This window comes from Scleropages formosus, chromosome 23 (genome assembly GCF_900964775.1).
Source record: "Scleropages formosus chromosome 23, fSclFor1.1, whole genome shotgun sequence".
Classification (NCBI taxonomy): Eukaryota; Metazoa; Chordata; class Actinopteri; order Osteoglossiformes; family Osteoglossidae; genus Scleropages; species Scleropages formosus.
Window position 1 is genome coordinate 6,670,636 of NC_041828.1, and position 17,655 is coordinate 6,688,290.

The following is a 17,655-nucleotide window of genomic DNA, read 5'->3' on the forward strand; positions in this document are numbered from 1 at the left end:
GCCATCAGCAGCCACGGCCGCGGTGACTGCTAATGGGAATGTGCAGCGGGGTTGGGGCCTGGGGGGATGGGGCACCTGCAGACCACCTGGGGTACAACCCCAACCCCTATGAACCTACCGTCAGATGTGAAACTATTACGGAATGCACCGGAACACTCCAAGGCCCATTTATTTTACGTTCATTTACATTACATTTTTACAAGTCGAGACGATGCGCAAAAAACCCACTTGGCGCAAACTGTGAAATCGGTCATGGGAGCTGGCAAGACCACGCTGTAGCGGAGCATTGTGGGAAAAGGTTGGGTACCCATCTCTGCTCACATCCCTGGTTCCGTGGTGCGGTTCTACCTGTGCAGGTGGGTCTTCCTGCCCGAATAGCAGCACCCTGCAGGAAGCGCGCAGCTGCAACGAACACCCGTGCACCGTGTACCACTGGCAAACGGGCCCCTGGGGGCAGTGCATCGAGGACACCTCTGGCGCCGCGCTGAACGCCACGCTCGGCCGCCCTGCCGACACCTCCTGCTCCCTCGGCATGCAGACGCGCAAGGTCATCTGCGTCCGCGTCAACGTGGGTCAGGTGCCTCCCAAAAAGTAAGCCACTCTTTTGTTTCACCTTGCTCCGCGGTCACAGGGGAGGGGCCCTCACCTATCGTGAACCTCTTGGCCTCTCACCTTTTGGCCCAGGCAGAGCAGTGCATTGTGGGATTTTGATCTGAACCACCGACACTTGTTCAGATTGCCTCCGGGGTGCCCAAGGGATATGTTCCAAAGCTCAATTTCCTCGGCATCTGGAAGAACGGCGCACCGGTGCGGTGTCGGGCGAATGACCAGGCATCTGTGTTCCTGCCACCGAGCATCTGGCTGGCAAATTATTTATCTACACGCGCCACCCCATGCTGTGTATGCAAATGAGGGACAGCTTCCCCAAGCTGCTCCAGTCCATTATTTACCCATCATGCCACCCAGCTGCCAACACACCTTGCCGCGGGACAAATATGGGCATTAAGAGAGAAGTGAGAGAACAATTCAGAGAAGACCCTCTTCCCCCTCCCCGAGGGTTGGCTATGAGATCCCTCAACAATCCCTCTTCCCATCAGAAAGGGTACAAAAGCATCATCCGCTATCCATCGTTTCTTTGCAAGAGGCTCAGCATGTAGATCTCCATCCCAGCCCAACACACCCCATACACACACACACACGTGCACACCCTGCCCACTGACACCAGGTGGCTCCTCACCACCCCAGCGTTTCGGTTGCAGGTGCCCCGAGAGCCTTCGACCAGAGACAGTGCGTCCGTGCCTGCTGCCCTGCAAGAGGGACTGCGTGGTGACGCCCTACAGCGACTGGTCCTCCTGCCCGTCCACCTGCCAAGCAGGTACCCCTACGGAGCGCTGGGAGGCGCGTGCAGGCCCTGCTCATGGAACTCGAGAGCCCTGTCAGTGCAGGGTACCATGGAATCACATCCAGCAGAAGGATATTGAGCACATCAGGAATCTCTTGTTCATTCTCGTATTACCTCTTCTTCCACATCCGTAAAAACACATTTAACTAGCTTGTTAATTTCTGTTCCATTTGACACGTACACTTTCTTATTCTTAGCACATGATTTGTGCTTAAAATAAGCCAGGTAGCCATACAGGACTTATAAATGGGAAAGATCACATCTTGATATCTTTGTCGCAGTTAACGTTTTTTTTTTGTTTTTTTTTCCATAACTTAATTTTAAAGATTCTGCTTTTTTTCAGTGACACTCCCTGGTGCAACTAAAATTAAATTATCTACGTTGCTAGGCAACATTTCCCCCGTTAAGAACCACAACAAATTGCATCATAACAAAAAGCTGAAATGTATTCTGAAGCAAATTGCCATTCAGAAGTCATTTTCAATGTGTTCTGGTGTTTCTAGATCCCATGCCTGTGAATATATGCTGTGAAATGAACAAATTACTTCTCTGTAGATGCATTTTTGGGGAAGAATTGCTTATAGGGACTTGTGCAAGAGTCCATGTCCTGTCTCTTTACATTACCTTTGAATTTGGCCGCTTGAGGAACATCGATGTGCTATCAGCTTTGGCTCGGCTCTATCTGCCACCCTGCCCCGCATCTTTGCTCATCGTATTCGCAGTCCCACAGTGGGCCATGTAAATAAGTTAATTAATTTAATTAAATATATATGTATGATTTTATTGTATAAACAATACCAGAGAATATTTTAGAAAGATTACATATGTAAATATAGACACGATCAATAAATCACAGTTCCTGTGTGAGGGTCCACACGAAGCCATAGGAAGCCAAAGCAGACTTACTGTAAGCCTTGTGGCATGGAGGCCAAAAGAGCACCAGGGTTCAGGATTGCTGCATATTCCAGTCAATAAACCCCCTTGATTTGATTAACTGCACCAAGGGCAGCGCAGCGATGGAAAAGTAATCCTCATCGCGGCGATTTCTACAGCCCTCTCCTATAGGAATCGGTTTCACAAAGTGACACAGTTTAACAAACAACAATTGATTTCCCGCCAAATGAAAATAAGAAATGCTCTACGTCTTACTCGGTGCACTCAGGCAGAGTACATTAACTATGGTAACTGGCCTCTGCTTTCCTCACAGCCCGACTGTACTTGTGTTTGTTCTTGTACTACTATATTTGTGTGTTTTATTGAATTTCTACCATGCACTTTTTTTACCATGCAGAACTGTCTGAGTTTTCTGCTCTACACTCTTTTAGCATGGTATGACACATATAAAATACACTGAAAAAAGAGGATGCCGTGTACCCTTGCCTGCATGTTCTCTCCTGCTTTTTAGGACTCAGACCTGTCTGTTTCTTAGATGGTGGTGCAAAGAGGAAGCAGTTTCGAAAACGCATCATCCTCCAGCTGCCAGCCAATGGAGGACAGGACTGCCCTGAAGTGCTCTACCAGGAGCGGGAGTGCGAGGCTCCCTCTGTCTGTCCTGGATACAGGTGGGTCAGTCTCTCTTGGGTCCTGGATACAGGTTGTCTGTGATACCGGTTTGTCCGTGTCTCAGCGGTCTTGGATATGTGTGTGTCCACCGGTCGGTGGTCTTGGTTATGGATGCATCCACTTCTTAGGGATCTCCAGGTGCACTGCTGGGGTTGACTGTGAAACCACTGTCTTTAGTAGACATCTTCTTTGTCAGTGTCATGCAATGTCATGTCTTCGGGAAGGCACAGTGGTGCAGCAGGATTATTGCAGAATATTGCAGTTTGCATTTGCTCCCCATGTACATGTGGGTTTATTCCCACAGTTTCGGGGGGTTCAAGGAGTTACCTGAAATTTCCTATAGTGTCTGTATCTGAGTGTGTTACATTGCTCTGCTATGTACCTGCTTGTAGGGAGTTCAGTGTAATGTGTCTACTATTGAAGCTCACCCTAGATGAAAATATCAGCTAAATACTTAATATTCAAATCTTTTTCGAAAAGAGCATCTGCTAAATGAGTAAATAGTGTCATCGGTGCTTCTGTGCCAATTGTACTGTTGTATTACAGTGAGAAGAGTGTAACGTGTGTGCTGCATTGTGTCTTCTGAGTGTCATTAAGCATGGGTCAAACCCTTACTCATCGTTGTCTGTCATCCCTCCCACACCCCACTGAAGGTGGAAGACACACAAGTGGCGCCGCTGTCAGCTTGTACCATGGTACATCCGCCAGGATAGCCCAGGAGCCCAGGAAACCTGTGGCCCGGGACTGCAGACTCGAGGTGACGCTCTCAGCATCGCCGATCCAGCTCTGCGGTCACACACACAACGTGATTCGTGGGCTTGCTCACAAACCTGTGCAGTATCATCTTCTGAGCTCTGAGGTTACATCTGAGTCAGTTTCACACCACTGTCTAAATATCCATCCTACTTCATCAGACAGATATCTTGAAGTCCTCGCTATAGGTCGTTTCCCACCCAAACACAGTAGCACTTTACCATGTTCCTAATGCCAACTGCAGGACAGCTTTTCCTGTGTCGACACACGTGATTTGCAGCCTCGTAGGTATTATAAAGCTTCTGGCAGACACACAATATGGATATGACAATCTTTTCTTACTGAGAAGGTATAAATGACTCTAAAGATGCCTTTATGGTGGCAAATTGTCTTGTTGTAATAATCATGAGAGGAAAAGGGTTGTTAAGTAAGCCAGAGGTCAATGGAGCTCACGGCGGCTGACAATGAGGCGTGTTTAAATGCCTGTGAGGCTGTTAACCGATGCATCCCAGGCGGCGAGATGCTTCCGGCATCTACCGGGTACCGGTTCAATGAGCACCATCTCGAGCCCCCGACAGGAGTGAAATGGCTTTCCAGCAATGACCCAGGGGCTTCCCTTCATGCAGCTTTAATAACCTTCAGAGTGTTTTTCAACCAGGGGGCCTCACACTTGGGGGGGGGGGGGCTTGGCTCTTGGTTAGCTGACCTGCAGAAAAGCATCGAATGCCTGCTGCTGCACGGAGAGCCGAATCCTGGTGGCGCAGTCAAGTGTAGTGGTTAAGGACACAGCTCTATATCTTGAATGATCAAGACTCGGGAGGGGGCTGTCTGTTGGACCACTGAAAAAGGATCCGGATCTGAATTTGGGAAAGTTTCCGGTTTTTAAATGGGTAAAAAGTGTTGGTTAAGAAAGGGGGGCATGGTGGCATGGTGGCATAGTGGCATAGCAGGTTTGGCTGGGTCCTGTTCTCCATCAGGTCTGGGGTTTGAGTCCCGCTTGGGGTGCCTTGTGACGGCCTGGCATCCCGTCCTGGTGTGTCCCTTTCCCTCCAGTCTTACGCCCTTTCTGTTGCCAGGTTAGGCTCCGGTTCACTGCAACCCCGCTTGGGACAAGTGGTTTTGGACAGTGTGTGTGTGTTGGTTAAGAAAGCGAAAACGGGTAATAATGACACACGTTCCCAATGAGACTCATCTATTGCATGGATTCAGATAGGCGGTGAATGGAAAAGTGCTCTACACAGAGTTTGAGCACTTCCGTGACAGACGGATTACCCTCCGCACTCAGCGCCAAGTATTACTTGCAACAGTATCGCCTAGATGCAGACAGAAGGAGAGACAATTTGATATAGAGCTTTTATTCCTTACTCAACGCTATCTCTCCATATCAATTTGGTTAGAACTCAGTATACATTACACCTACTTTTTCACAAAATTACCTGCTGTGAGAATGATGTTCTCCCGCCAGCGCAAGCGATGAGCCATACAGAAGTTAATTGGGTCTAAAACCAGGACGTGCTCATGTTGGACTAGCTTTTCTGGACATCAGGGACAGCCTTGATTATCCAACCACAACATTATTAAATTGATCAAATCGTACTTTACATTCGTCCAGATCACATTTTACACATTCAAAGCTGTGTTCCAAAAAGAGTCACAGACTGGTAGTAGTTTTCACACCTGGCATTTTGACACGTCAGTCGTGGCTGCAACATTACAGTTTACATAATTTTTGTATTAGAATGCACATATCCAACAAAACAAGGTCTTTTTTTATATCCAATTAATGAGTTTTAATGTTTAGAAGTCAGTCATTTTAGATGCAGTAACCTTCCACTTTCTTGCAATGCAGCACCCTACCTGCTCAGCAGATACTGACCTTGTCATCCATAGTCATCGCATCCACCCCCGTCTGTGCCCCTCGCAGCCGTCTCCTGCCGGAAGCTGGATGGCGGACAGGTGGACGTTGGGGAGTGCTTGAAATTTGCCAGCCCCATGCCCCCCATAACCCAACCCTGCCAGCTACCTTGTCAGGACGACTGCCAGCTCACGGGGTGGTCCAAGTTTTCGCCATGCTCCGCTGACTGCGGAGGCGTCCGGACCCGGAAGAGGACTCTCGTGGGTAAGGAGCATGCTGTTGGATTCCTTACGTGGACTGCAGCTTGTGCGTATTCACGAAGGAATGAAGACATACTGGAACACGATGACCGATCCTTAAACACCTGAAGATATACCTCCCGTGTCATAGCCTTAGTTTTAAAGCTTCCTCCCGACTGTCATCGGAAAAAATGTTAAATGTTTATGCAGCATATACCCCCATTTTGTTCTGAATTTGCCACTATTTACTCTGAACAGGCTGGTGCTGTACATTCGGTGCGCTGTAATAGGCATTGTGTTTGTTTACTTCACCTCTAATTTCGGTAATGAGGATAAATTAATTTAAAAGAAGATCTCCCATCACCAAAGGCAAAATGCCTAACCATTTGACATCACTAACCAGTTGCTGTCATGTTCCTTTATCTATGTGTGTGGGGAAGTGGAAAGCTAGGTTAATGTACTTTGTCACACGTTTCCACACAATTAGCTTGAGTACATCTGATTGGTTAATACCTTAGGGACAGTTGAGGGACTTCCATGTGACACCAGGGAAGCTACTTTCATGGACTCCGTGGTATCTCACATTGCCAACGCATTAACTTCTGTCCCACTAGATTGATGCAGGATCTTGTATAGAAACAGTTATTGTAATGGATTTGGGTAAAAGCCCAGAGAGGTATGAGGGCCTTGGAACACCTCAAGCATGCACAAAGTATACTGGCAGTGAGGTTAATTTCCGAAAAATACTCTGGGGCACTGACCAAATTAGATAGTTAGGCTGTGACATATGCATTCAATTTACAGATTACTAAACCAAGTAATGGAAGTTTAATATAATTATAATTACATGAATGTACGTGACTTGGACATAGGATTAAAAGGGATTAAAAGACTTGAGCTATTGGAAATAGAAAGATGTTTGACCATATACTGAAGGGGACCTTGCAAAATATTCTGGCTATAGCCATTGTGTGATCAGTGGTAAAGCCACCATTAGTACTGTCACTATGTCCCCTGACAGTCTGAAATTTGCACGCTGTGACGCAGTCTAGGGTGATGAGCCTTGAAGTGTGGAGGTGAGATGTTTCTGTCTTTGAGAGGTTTGGGTGAATTTGAGCCATTCATCTAGGCAGCTGCTAACCTTGAGTGGAAACACCAGTGAGTCAAGGTGAAAAGACAGAAAAAAGTTATGTGTCATTGCTCTCCCAGTGTAAAGACGGAATTGGGTTGAAAGCAATGTAATTAGATCTTAACTGAATTTAAATACATATGAGCAATAATAGCAAACTCTACAGTAGAGAAAGGAGAAAAGGAGGGGTCCAGGGACTGAGCCCTGAGGCACTCCCTTTAGGAATTATTCACAAAGCTGACACTGAGCATCTCTGCGTCCATAGGTGGGACAAATTGATTCTAAGCTCCACTAAGGGAAATGTATAACTCATATTTCTAACTCATTCTCGAAGGTGATCTGTGCGAAGTTGAGATGAAATGTTGTGCGAAGAGGGTCAAACACTTTCACTGGCATTCTGATCTTGTCCATTTTCTTGGACTTTGCTCAGGAAAGAGTAAAAAGAGAGACCAGTGCAAGAACACACAGCTGTACCCACTGAGTGAAACACAGTACTGCCCATGTGACAAATACAACGCGCAGCCCGTGGGGAACTGGTCCGATTGCATCCTGCCGGAGAGCGGCCGGGTGGAGGGCATCCTGGGCATGAAGGTCCAAGGCGACATCAAGGAGTGCGGCCAGGGCCACCGCTACCAAGCCATGGCTTGCTACGACCAAGACAACCGCCTGGTGGAGACATCCCGCTGCAACAGCCATGGTGGGGACCACAAACAACACTTTTTCTGCCCGTCATGCACCTCAAACAAGTTCCGAATATATGCAGAAGTATAACTACTTGACTCACTATATTCACTTGCAATTTGGTGATTAACAGAGCTGGTTCTGCAATAAAGGTGAAACAGAACGTGTTAAGAATTATACTGTACACTTAACATTTAATTTTGTGACATTTGGATTTTTAGAAATGTCATTCTTTTTATTTAATTCCTCAAATACATCTAGCAGCTCTCTGTCCATATTCGCCAGACCTAACTGGATTGAGGGCAGGAAAGGCCGGTCTCCTTACACCCCTCTTTGTTCGCTGTTCCTCTGCAAATTGTGCTTATAAACGTCAACATACAAGTCTAAACTAGACTCCATTCGTTCCTCTTGTTTTCTGACCGCTAGAGCCGGGACCCATTAATATACAGTATTTCACACTGCGTGAGATGCACAAAGGAGAGTGTGAATCAGTTTCCTACTAATGTACTCAATCTTACCCAGCTTTTGTTCTCTGGATAAGGCACTTAAGCCTCAATCTGTGATAATAATGGCTGTATGTTTTTTAATGTGCTGACTGACTCGCCTGATTGAGGGTCAGAGCAGACCACGTAACACCAAGCTAACACCAGGGCTATTTTTATGCCATGTGCGAACAATGCTTGCTCTATTAAACAGCATAGCTTTTCTCTTTGATTCTAAAACGCTGCAATAGAAATGCTGTTTTCAACAAAATTGTGAAGATCAGCAGGTAGTATATTCTGGAGATGGCCTTGCAATCAAAAAGACTTGTTCGAGTTCCAATTCCTGCTGCAATACTACTGAGTCAGGTGGTAAACCAGAATTACAGTACAGTCCAACACAGTAAAAACTGCCCAGCTGCTGGAATGTAAATCACTGCTCGATGGTTAGTGTGCAAATCGTGCAAATCTGACATTGCTTTGGAAAAAAGCATCATCTAAATGAATGAAAGAATGAATGAAAAATTTGCCATGAGACTGGAACTGACACAACGGGATGACTAGAAGATGATCTTCTCTGAAGGCTACATCGAGGAGGCCTGCATCATCCCCTGCCCGTCCGACTGCAAGCTCAGCGAATGGTCCAACTGGTCTCGCTGCAGCAAGTCCTGTGGCAGCGGCGTCAAAGTCCGGTCCAAGTGGCTCCGAGAGAAGCCGTACAACGGTGGTCGACCCTGCCCCAAACTCGACCATGTGAACCAGGTGAGACGTCTCTCTGGGATTCCAATCCCGGTGCGGTAAAACTGTGTTTGATGGGTTAACGGGTTATTAAATCACATCCATTAAACGAACAAATGTTGCAGCTCCATTTACATTTTATGGAGATCATTATGGTGGGTGCAATGAATCTGTTTGTGTGCTGCTTGGCTATTTGTTTCACATCAGATGCAGAATGAGAATCAGACAAACATACCAACAGAATGTGTAGTTTTGCATGCAAAACAAGCCAGTAGATGACAATGACAATATCCTTAAATTTTCAATAAAAGTGCTTATGCGCAAGTAATTTTTGAGTTGCTGGAAGATGTTTCAAGTATCAGCATTGCCTAAACATGTTAAAACAGAATAAGTAACATTATTTTTAGTATAAATGTGTGCCTTTTTGGCTTTGAAAAAGGTCTGTTTGCAGTTGACCCTCTTTGATCCTCTTTGTCCCTCTTCCCCTTCTGCAACGGACGTTATTTCCAGCTTAACAGTGCTGTAAACTGACATCATGCTCGTGTTTGTGTTACTATTTAATAGTTTGTTTTAACCGATCACCTTTTCTCTCTTTTATTTTGCTGGACATGCGATGCTGCTTTTCATCCAGGCCCAGGTAAGAGTGCGAAAACGTTTTTTTGCCGTTGTCCCTTTGTCCCTGCGGAGTGGCTTATTGCACGTTCATATGGCTCTTCCAAAGGACACAAGAGTAAAGGTCCACTGTTACTTTTAAGGGTTTAAAGTGTCACCCTTCTGTTTTCAGAGGCAGGTGTCAAAGCTCGGCTCAGCAGCGCGTCGAAGGTCCAGCCCAGTGTTAAACTTTAGCGATCACTGGTCATATTGCTTTGGTTCGGTCTTTTTCCGTTTCGCTGATGAACACAACACCGACAGTTGACCTACAGATATTAGAAGTGAAAATAAGCTTTTCCCAAGTGTAAAAGTTTAGAGTCCGGAGGGGAAGCGATGTCAGTGAGGTGTTTGTATGCGTGTGTGTTGGGGGGGGGCAGGTGTACGAGGTGGTACCCTGCGTCAGCGACTGCAGCCAGTACGTGTGGGTAGCCGAGCCCTGGAGCGTGTGGAAGGTCAGCAACGTGGACGTGAAGGAGAACTGCGGGGAAGGCGTGCAGACCAGGAAAGTCCGGTACGGCCCGGTGCTCCTCCTCTCCCTCACACGCGCACACCCGCAGCAAACTCTCCGCCTCTGCGCACAGCACGCCAGGTCCTTTTGCACTATCCACGCGCAGGTGTATGCTCAACACGATGGACGGGCCCTCGGACCCCGTGGAGGACTACCTGTGCGACCCCGAGGAGATGCCTCTTGGGGCCCGGGAGAGCCGCCTGCCTTGCCCAGAGGACTGCGTTCTGTCTGACTGGGGTCCCTGGACCCGCTGCAACCTGGTGGGTTCCCAAGGGAGGTTGCTTAGGGGTCTATTCCCGGACTGTTCCGCTTCTAACCGCTCACTCATATTATCGTTCGTTCATTTAGCCGAAGCTTTTCTCCGTAGAAACTTGCAGTGTTAATTGACTTACGCCGATTTACCCACGTATACAGCTGGGTAATTTCTACCGTACCAGTTCGAGGTAAGTAAGTTGCTCAGGGGTACGAGAGCAGGAAATGTGTAAAGTTGAAGCTCTTAACGCTGCCCTGCCTGTTGACCCTGATGCTGAGAGTTGAAAACAGCTCCAGGACGCAGGTTGGCAACGGGGCCGGGGGAACCGAGCCCTTTCGGAGCCTGTCCCGACACCATCAGGGGCCATCAGCCGGGCCGTTACGGTCCGCGATCCGCTGCCCTCGTCTCCCCATTGGCGAGAAAGAGGCAGTCGCAGCATGTTTCCGCCAGAAGCTCCCACGCTGACTTCTCACCAATTTAGACCTCGACAAGGACTCGGTGGCAACTGTCATGCCTGACTTCACACCAAAGTGGAGTAGGGGGCGGGGAGGCAAGAGGAGGAGGCGGAACGGGAGACCCACTTCTCGAAGGGGTTCGATGGCTCCAAGGCTCACGCTCATCAAACCCTTATTGGCAAGACGCTGCTTCTCGGGGAGAGGGAGGGTCCGAGCGCTTCGCCCCGGGCGCCTGGCAGCCCCTCGCCCACACAGCGAAGGAAAGTTAATTGCTGTGGGTACGGTAAGGGGGTAAAGTACTACTGAGAGAACGAGGCAGGAAAAATAGGTTCACATCAAAACAGACTTGTTTCAGATCTCGGGAGGAAATAGATGTGACAAATCGTGTCCTGCAGAAGGCAGAGGAGGAATTAAGTCTCAGCATTTGGAAACTGCAAGGTGAAAGATGTAAAGAGGAGGAGGACAGAGAGGCCGTGACGGTGCTGAGATGATGAAACTCACCAAGAAGAGCCCTTGCTGCAATGGGCTGTTTTACATTCATAGTCATTTTTTGAGTTGATGCTTTTCTCAAAAGGGACTCACAACATTATGCTGCTTACACACACACACACACACATTTTCTGAACCGCTTTTCCCATACGGGGGTCGCAGGGAACCAGAGCCTATCCCGGCAACACAGGGCGTAAGGCCGGGGGGGGCGAGGGGACACACCCAGGACGGAACACCAGTCCGTTGCAGGGCACCCCAAGCGGGACTCGAACCCCAGACCCCCCGAAGAGCAGGACCCGGTCCAACCCGCTGCACCACCCCACCCCCCGCTGCTTACAGTTATTTACCATTTTATACAGCTGGGTCATTTTTCTGGAGTAATTTAGGGTAAGTACCTTGCTCAAGGGTACTACAGCTGGAGGTGGGATTCGAACCAGTGATCTTGGGCTCTAAAGGCAGTCGCGTTAACATTAAGTAGTAACTTCGCATCAACTTCTCACGCATCCATTAAGTCCTGGTAAATTTGGGTGACATTCGCTAAAAATCCAACGTATCAGAACCCTTCAGCTTCTTCTTGTGACACTTCTATGACGCTTTTACAATGCGCTGTTTAAAAACGGGTTTAGCGGTTGTACGAGAAACGTTTGTCGCTTGTCTCTTGGCTCCGTTTGCAGCCGTGCGACGGCCGCGGCACGCGGGAGAGGACGGCGCACCCCATCCGCATGCCGGGGGAGGAGAAGCAGTGTCCGCCCACCACGCAGGCCGAGCCCTGCACCCTGAACCAGAACTGCTACCACTACTCCTATAACATCACAGGTAGCGTACCCACAATGCACCCCTATCCCTCGCAGAGGCGTGCTCGTGCGAGAAACATGAGATGAAGCCCCTGAGCCCTGCAGGGATTGCCGGCAGACATGCATCAGAAAAGCAGTGTGTGCTGCTGTTCCAGCAGCTCGAGGTACAGTGTTCCTTTCTTTTCCCAAAAGAGCAAAATAATTCCAGGCCGAGCCGAAAAAAAGTCGACAAATCAGTTCCTCGGCACTTTTTCTTTGAAGGAGTGCTTTTCTGACGGGTGTAACGAGAGCCACCGAGGCGCTTTCTCAGCCCATGCTCTCCCGCTCACCTGTCGCTGCTCCGCTCGAGGGTCGCGCTCTCATTTGCTCCGGCGCACATGGAATCGCTCGTCCGCCACCAAATGTTACCGCCTCCCGTCTGAGCTCGCGGAGCCTCAAAAGCAGACTCTCGGCTTTTGATATCCTGCTTTCTCTGATTCTGTTTTACATGAAATCCGGATGCAAGTAATGAGCTGGGGAAAAAAGGCGTATTTGCACGGCGCCGCTGCAAGCCTCCTCTGTGAGATACTAGCTGGAGACAATCCCTTAGATTCACCGCGGTAAAATACACAGTAGTACGCACTCGGCTGGCTGAGGGTAGATGAAAACAAGACATCTTATAATAATATGTTTTATATGTAAATATGTTACACATGTATGCAAATGTACTATATATGTTTATATGTGTGATATTTGTTAAATATTAAATGAAAGGCACTTTGATGACACATCCTGGTTTATTTCTTTATTTTGTCTTTTATTTTGTTGTATTAATAAGGTATTTTAAGTAAATGGGTGGCGCAGCAAGTAGTGCTGCTGTCTCACAGCATCTGGGTGGTGTGAGAGGACGTGGGTTCGATCCCCGCTCAGTCTGTGTGGAGTTTGTACGTTCTCCCCCGTGTCTGTGTGGGTTTCCTCCGGGTGCTCTGGCTTCCTCCCACACTCCAAAGACATGCTGTTCAGGTTCACTCATAGTGAGTGAGTGTCAGAGAGAGTGTGTTCCACTGATGTATGGATGAGTGACCCAGTGTGAGTAGCGTATCTAGCAGTGTAAGTCTTCCGGGTGCTCTGGTTTCCTCCCACACTCCAAAGAGATGCTGCTCAGGGTCCCCCCCATAGTGTGTGAGTGACGGAGAGAGTGTGTTCCACTGATGTATGGGTGAGTGACCCAGTGTATCTAGCAGTTTCAGTCACTGCGGTGAATAAGGTGTGTGGGCTGGTAACGCTACATAGTTTCAGTTGGAAGTCACTTTGGAGAAAAGCATCTGCTAAATAAATAAATGTTTATCACTCCCTTAATTCTAAAGTGTCTGACAGAGTCTGTGAAACACATCAAGGGGAGTCACAGTTGGGTGAAAAACAGGTGGCCACCACGCACACGCACATATACACACAAATCCCTGTATGACCCATGCCCTGCGTGTCTGCAGACTGGAGCACCTGCCAGCTGAGCGAGAAGGCCGTGTGCGGAGCAGGGATCAAGACGCGCATGCTGGACTGCGTCCGCAGTGACGGCAAGTCGGTGGACCTCAAGTACTGCGAGGAGGTGCGTACCTAAACCGCAGCTGGACCGCCCTGACGGCCCCTCGACACTGCGACGCTTCACCAAATCATTCAAACGCCCTTGCCGATCGATTCCAGTGCGTTTAAGTGGGCTGTTGCCATAATTCTTTCACCAGATCACAACATATTACTGTGGATATCTGGACAGAAGACGCAGCTTGAGCAAAATTCACACGCCGCGCAGGGTTCATCTTCATACTTAGGCCGGAAGCCGGTTTGAGGGTTATCTCGAACGGAGCAAATCGTCTAGGAGCTCAATCGCAGCTGGCGGATTGGACGCTGCCGTTCCGGGAACCTCTGTAATTGTCCCCCCCGCGGGCGCGAATCCTGGCGGCTTTAGCATCATTAACCCGGCGACCCCCGGCTTACGGCGGGAGGCTGTGACAGATGAGGAGTCGGAGAGCTCGCCTCGGCGCCGGGGAGCGTCCGCAGGCCCTTTTTCCTCCGCGCGAGAGGAGGCTCTGCGGGAAAATGAAACGGCGCCTCTCGTCGCACGGCGAGGGAAGCTGGTAGTAAATGTGCCGCTCACGTGTCTCTCGCTCTTACAGCTGGGCCTGGAGAAGAAGTGGCAGATGAACATCTCCTGCACGGTGGAGTGCCCAGTCAACTGCCAGCTCTCGGACTGGTCGACCTGGTCCGGGTGCTCCCACGCGTGCGGGCTTGCAGGTACCGTCATTTACCGCGATTCACCATCGGTCCCGCGAAAACCTCTCCGCGGCAGAACGGCCGCTTTTGAAAGCTTCGTGTGGGTAGTGCTCTCCACGGCGCGCGGCACACAGCGCCGGAGGCTGGCCATTTCCGTTCCTCGATGCACCGGTTTCCTCTGGAGAGACCCAGAAGTGCTCTTAACGTATTGTGCTAATTTAACCGTGATGTTATTCCAGTGGATAAATGTTTTTTTTTTTTTTTAACCAAGTGAAAATGATCTCGTCGAAGTGCAGATGCAGCTAGGGGAGTGGTAATAATATCCCAGCATGTAACTCTATAGGAGCAGACAATTGATTGTGGTCCATTAGGTCTGTCTGCCCTGGACCCAAGAGACTGTTTTACCGTAGTGGAGACTGAAAGCACACCCCACTGGTTCTGCAGTGCATTCCACATGCGATGGCAGTAAAGTGGGTATTAGCACAGCGAGAAGCCATGTATCCAAAAGAGGAAAGAGTTTAAAAACTGGTGAACGTGGAAATTTTGGCGATAATGATGAGAGCTGTCATGTCGAAGGGGCATCGTGGCGGCACAGCGGATAGCACTGGTACCTAACAGCTCCTGGGCTGTGGGTTTGAACGTGGGAGTAAACGCTGCATTCTGTGAGGATTTTACCTCTTCTCTCTGTGTGCATGTGGTTTTCCTCCTGGTGCTCTAGTTTCCACCCAAAGACGTGGGTTTTCGGTGAACCGGTGGCTTTGCACACACACACACGCACTGTCTGAACCGCTTGTCCCGTACGGGGTCGCGGGGAACCGGAGTCTACCCGGCAACACAGGGCGTAAGACCCGAAGGGGAGGGGACACACCCAGGACGGGACGCCAGTCCGCCGCAAGGCACCCCGAGCGGGACTCGAACCCCAGACCCGCCGGAGAGCAGGACCCGGTCCAGCCCACTGCGCTGGTGGCTCTAAATTGTCCATAATGTGTCTATGAATGAGTGTGTGTGATTTCCATCTGATGGACTAGTGTCCTATCCAGGGTGTACTGTGCCTCATGCCAACGCTTCCAGCATAGACTCCGGACCGCCGCGACGCCGCTCCGGAACAGTTATTGATACGTGATCTGCGATGATGTCGTGACAGCTGCGATGATGTTCATTATTACTGTCAGTGGAAGGATTGCTCTGAACTGTAGCCTGGAACTGCAGAGACCATCTGACGCGTTGTAGCTTTACAGAGGAGCACAGAGCAGAGTTCAAAATGAAGATGAGTCATGCTTGTGTGCATAGGTAATCAGCCCCACTGGCTTTAGACCCGTCGGTCGTCTCCCGCCCGTCCCTGGCCATCGCGCTGGGGTGCCGCCTGCCTTCTGACGGCCGCTGAGCAACTTGAGAAGGCTGCTAGAGCAAATGATGCTTCTGCTTTACGCAGCGATGGGGCTGCGGGGCGCGGGGATGGGAGCCTCGGCACGAGCGCATGAGATGAACGGATGGCTGGGGGGGGGGGGTCCTCTTACCGCCGTGTTCCTCGGTACAAACTGCCTCGAACTCTGAGTGCAGCAGGGTAAAATAAATAAATAAAGAAATAAATAAAGAAAAAAAAAACACAGGCACGCAAACAAATAAACAAGCATCCAGCCCTGCGGATGATATCGATGACTTCCACGTCGTGCTGTAGTCTTGCACGTTGGGGTGGCGTGACATTTCAGAACAAATATAAAAGGAGCCCCTGTCGATGAAAGGATGCTGGAGATAATTAAGGGGGCTAATTGTGCATGCGAACAATTAGGGGAGCCAGTTACGCTTACATGGGCGTCCTGACTTTGACGAATGAGCGCAAACGCAAGGATACAGTGTGTTGAATATGAAAATTGTCAAGACGCCGGCGTTTCGTTTTTCCTGTCGTTTGTTCCGACTGTCGGGGGAAAAGAGTTGTCAGCTTTAGACTGCTTAATAGGATAATGGTATACAAAGCTCCCAAAGTTGATGGATTTAACTTTTAAAGGTATTTATTGCATTTGTATAGAAGTTTTTTTTTTTTTTTTTCTCTCCATATTATAGTTCACAGCACATTTAAGACCGTTTGTCCCAGATGCACATCCGTTTATTCGACGGCAATTTTAAATATGTATTTATTTGGAATCCACGAGGAATTTTATTGGCATTTTATCATATTTATATGTAAATGGAACTTTATCCTGCCTTATCTTTTAGTGCCTCATTTCACTGCCGGATATCTGGGGTATTTAAAGGTTATCTTTGCTTCGCGAGTGGGCGAGTGGGTGGGATACAGGACACAGGGTCGGGGGGGCTAATCCCCCAGTGTACAATCCTAAAGTGACATTTTTTATTGGGAAGTTTATTAAGAATCACCCCCAGTCTTGTTCTTGAAAAAAAAAAAAAAATAGAGAGAGAGAGAGAGAGAGAGAGAGGGCAAAAATCACCACTTGCGCTCTCCTGCTGTTATTAAACCATAACCAGTCGGGCCCAATTGAATTTAAAACAACAGCAAGAGATGAATATTCACCATGGTTTCAGGCGCTCGAGTCGTCCTCTGGAATTGCTGCGCAGATTAGGTTATGTGCAGAAACGGAGCTGCTGCGGCAATATTGCCCATCTGAAAAGCCCCTTTCCCGGGCCATCAGGCAGCACATTACGAGCGCCGTGGAAATGGGCTCCGACTCGGGCCACTTGTTAGCGGGTTCTCCGGGATTAACGTGCGCTCTAGGTAAAAAACAGCGAGAGAAGGCAGGTGGCAAACTGTAGTGAGAATGCATCAAATTCTCGCTTTGTCATCATCCTTTCAGACAGCGTCATGTTTCCCTTGCAAATTAATAGGGCGGCGCCGAACTGCATTGGTTCCATCCCCGTCCCGGTAATACGGGTCTTGTCTACTTGGGTTAAAAGCCTCATAGTTTCCGAATGATCATCTTTGACCGAATGCTGAAACTGGGATGGTGAGCGTACCGCTTTACTGGATTCTACAGCGGACACCTTTTTATCGAACCGTTATTTGTCGGACACTCATGTCCAGTCTGACTTAACGTGTTAGGACTGTATATTAAGCCGCTTATGATAATTTACCCATTTATACAGCTGGATCATTTCTACTGAAGCAATTCAGGGTAAGTACCTTAATCGAGGGTAATTCAGTAGGAGGTGATATTGGAGCCCAAATCCTTTGAGTGTAAGATGACAGAATTAACCACTACGCCACCTGCTGCCCTTTGGGTCGAGTCACAGAAGATGCCCCCTACATCTTTGCAACGGAGACGCTGGTCGTCTGCTGTCCGAGTGAACGGAGACCGATTTGGAGCGTGCAGAGGGGTCCTGTCCTTCCCACGTAGCCCAGCTTCGTAGCCGACTGGTCCCCCGTATCGCCCCCGTGCGCTCGGTGTTGAAGGTGAACGTCTCCTCCG

The 17,655-nt window shown here is 49.0% G+C and overlaps 1 protein-coding gene across 1 annotated transcript in view; it reads left to right on the plus strand.

Moving 5' to 3' along the window:
* The window catches only part of thsd7aa (thrombospondin, type I, domain containing 7Aa), an 87,095-nt gene that overhangs the window by 60,313 nt on the left and 9,127 nt on the right, over positions 1–17,655 (plus strand). Inside the window, exons 8-20 of the mRNA XM_029248344.1 lie at positions 357–591; positions 1,260–1,375; positions 2,832–2,964; positions 3,619–3,722; positions 5,643–5,837; positions 7,372–7,638; positions 8,685–8,863; positions 9,471–9,476; positions 9,868–10,001; positions 10,105–10,258; positions 11,870–12,011; positions 13,459–13,574; positions 14,140–14,257. Of these exons, the coding sequence (XP_029104177.1) occupies positions 357–591; positions 1,260–1,375; positions 2,832–2,964; positions 3,619–3,722; positions 5,643–5,837; positions 7,372–7,638; positions 8,685–8,863; positions 9,471–9,476; positions 9,868–10,001; positions 10,105–10,258; positions 11,870–12,011; positions 13,459–13,574; positions 14,140–14,257 (1,899 nt within the window). The remainder of the gene's footprint in view (positions 1–356; positions 592–1,259; positions 1,376–2,831; positions 2,965–3,618; positions 3,723–5,642; positions 5,838–7,371; positions 7,639–8,684; positions 8,864–9,470; positions 9,477–9,867; positions 10,002–10,104; positions 10,259–11,869; positions 12,012–13,458; positions 13,575–14,139; positions 14,258–17,655) is intronic.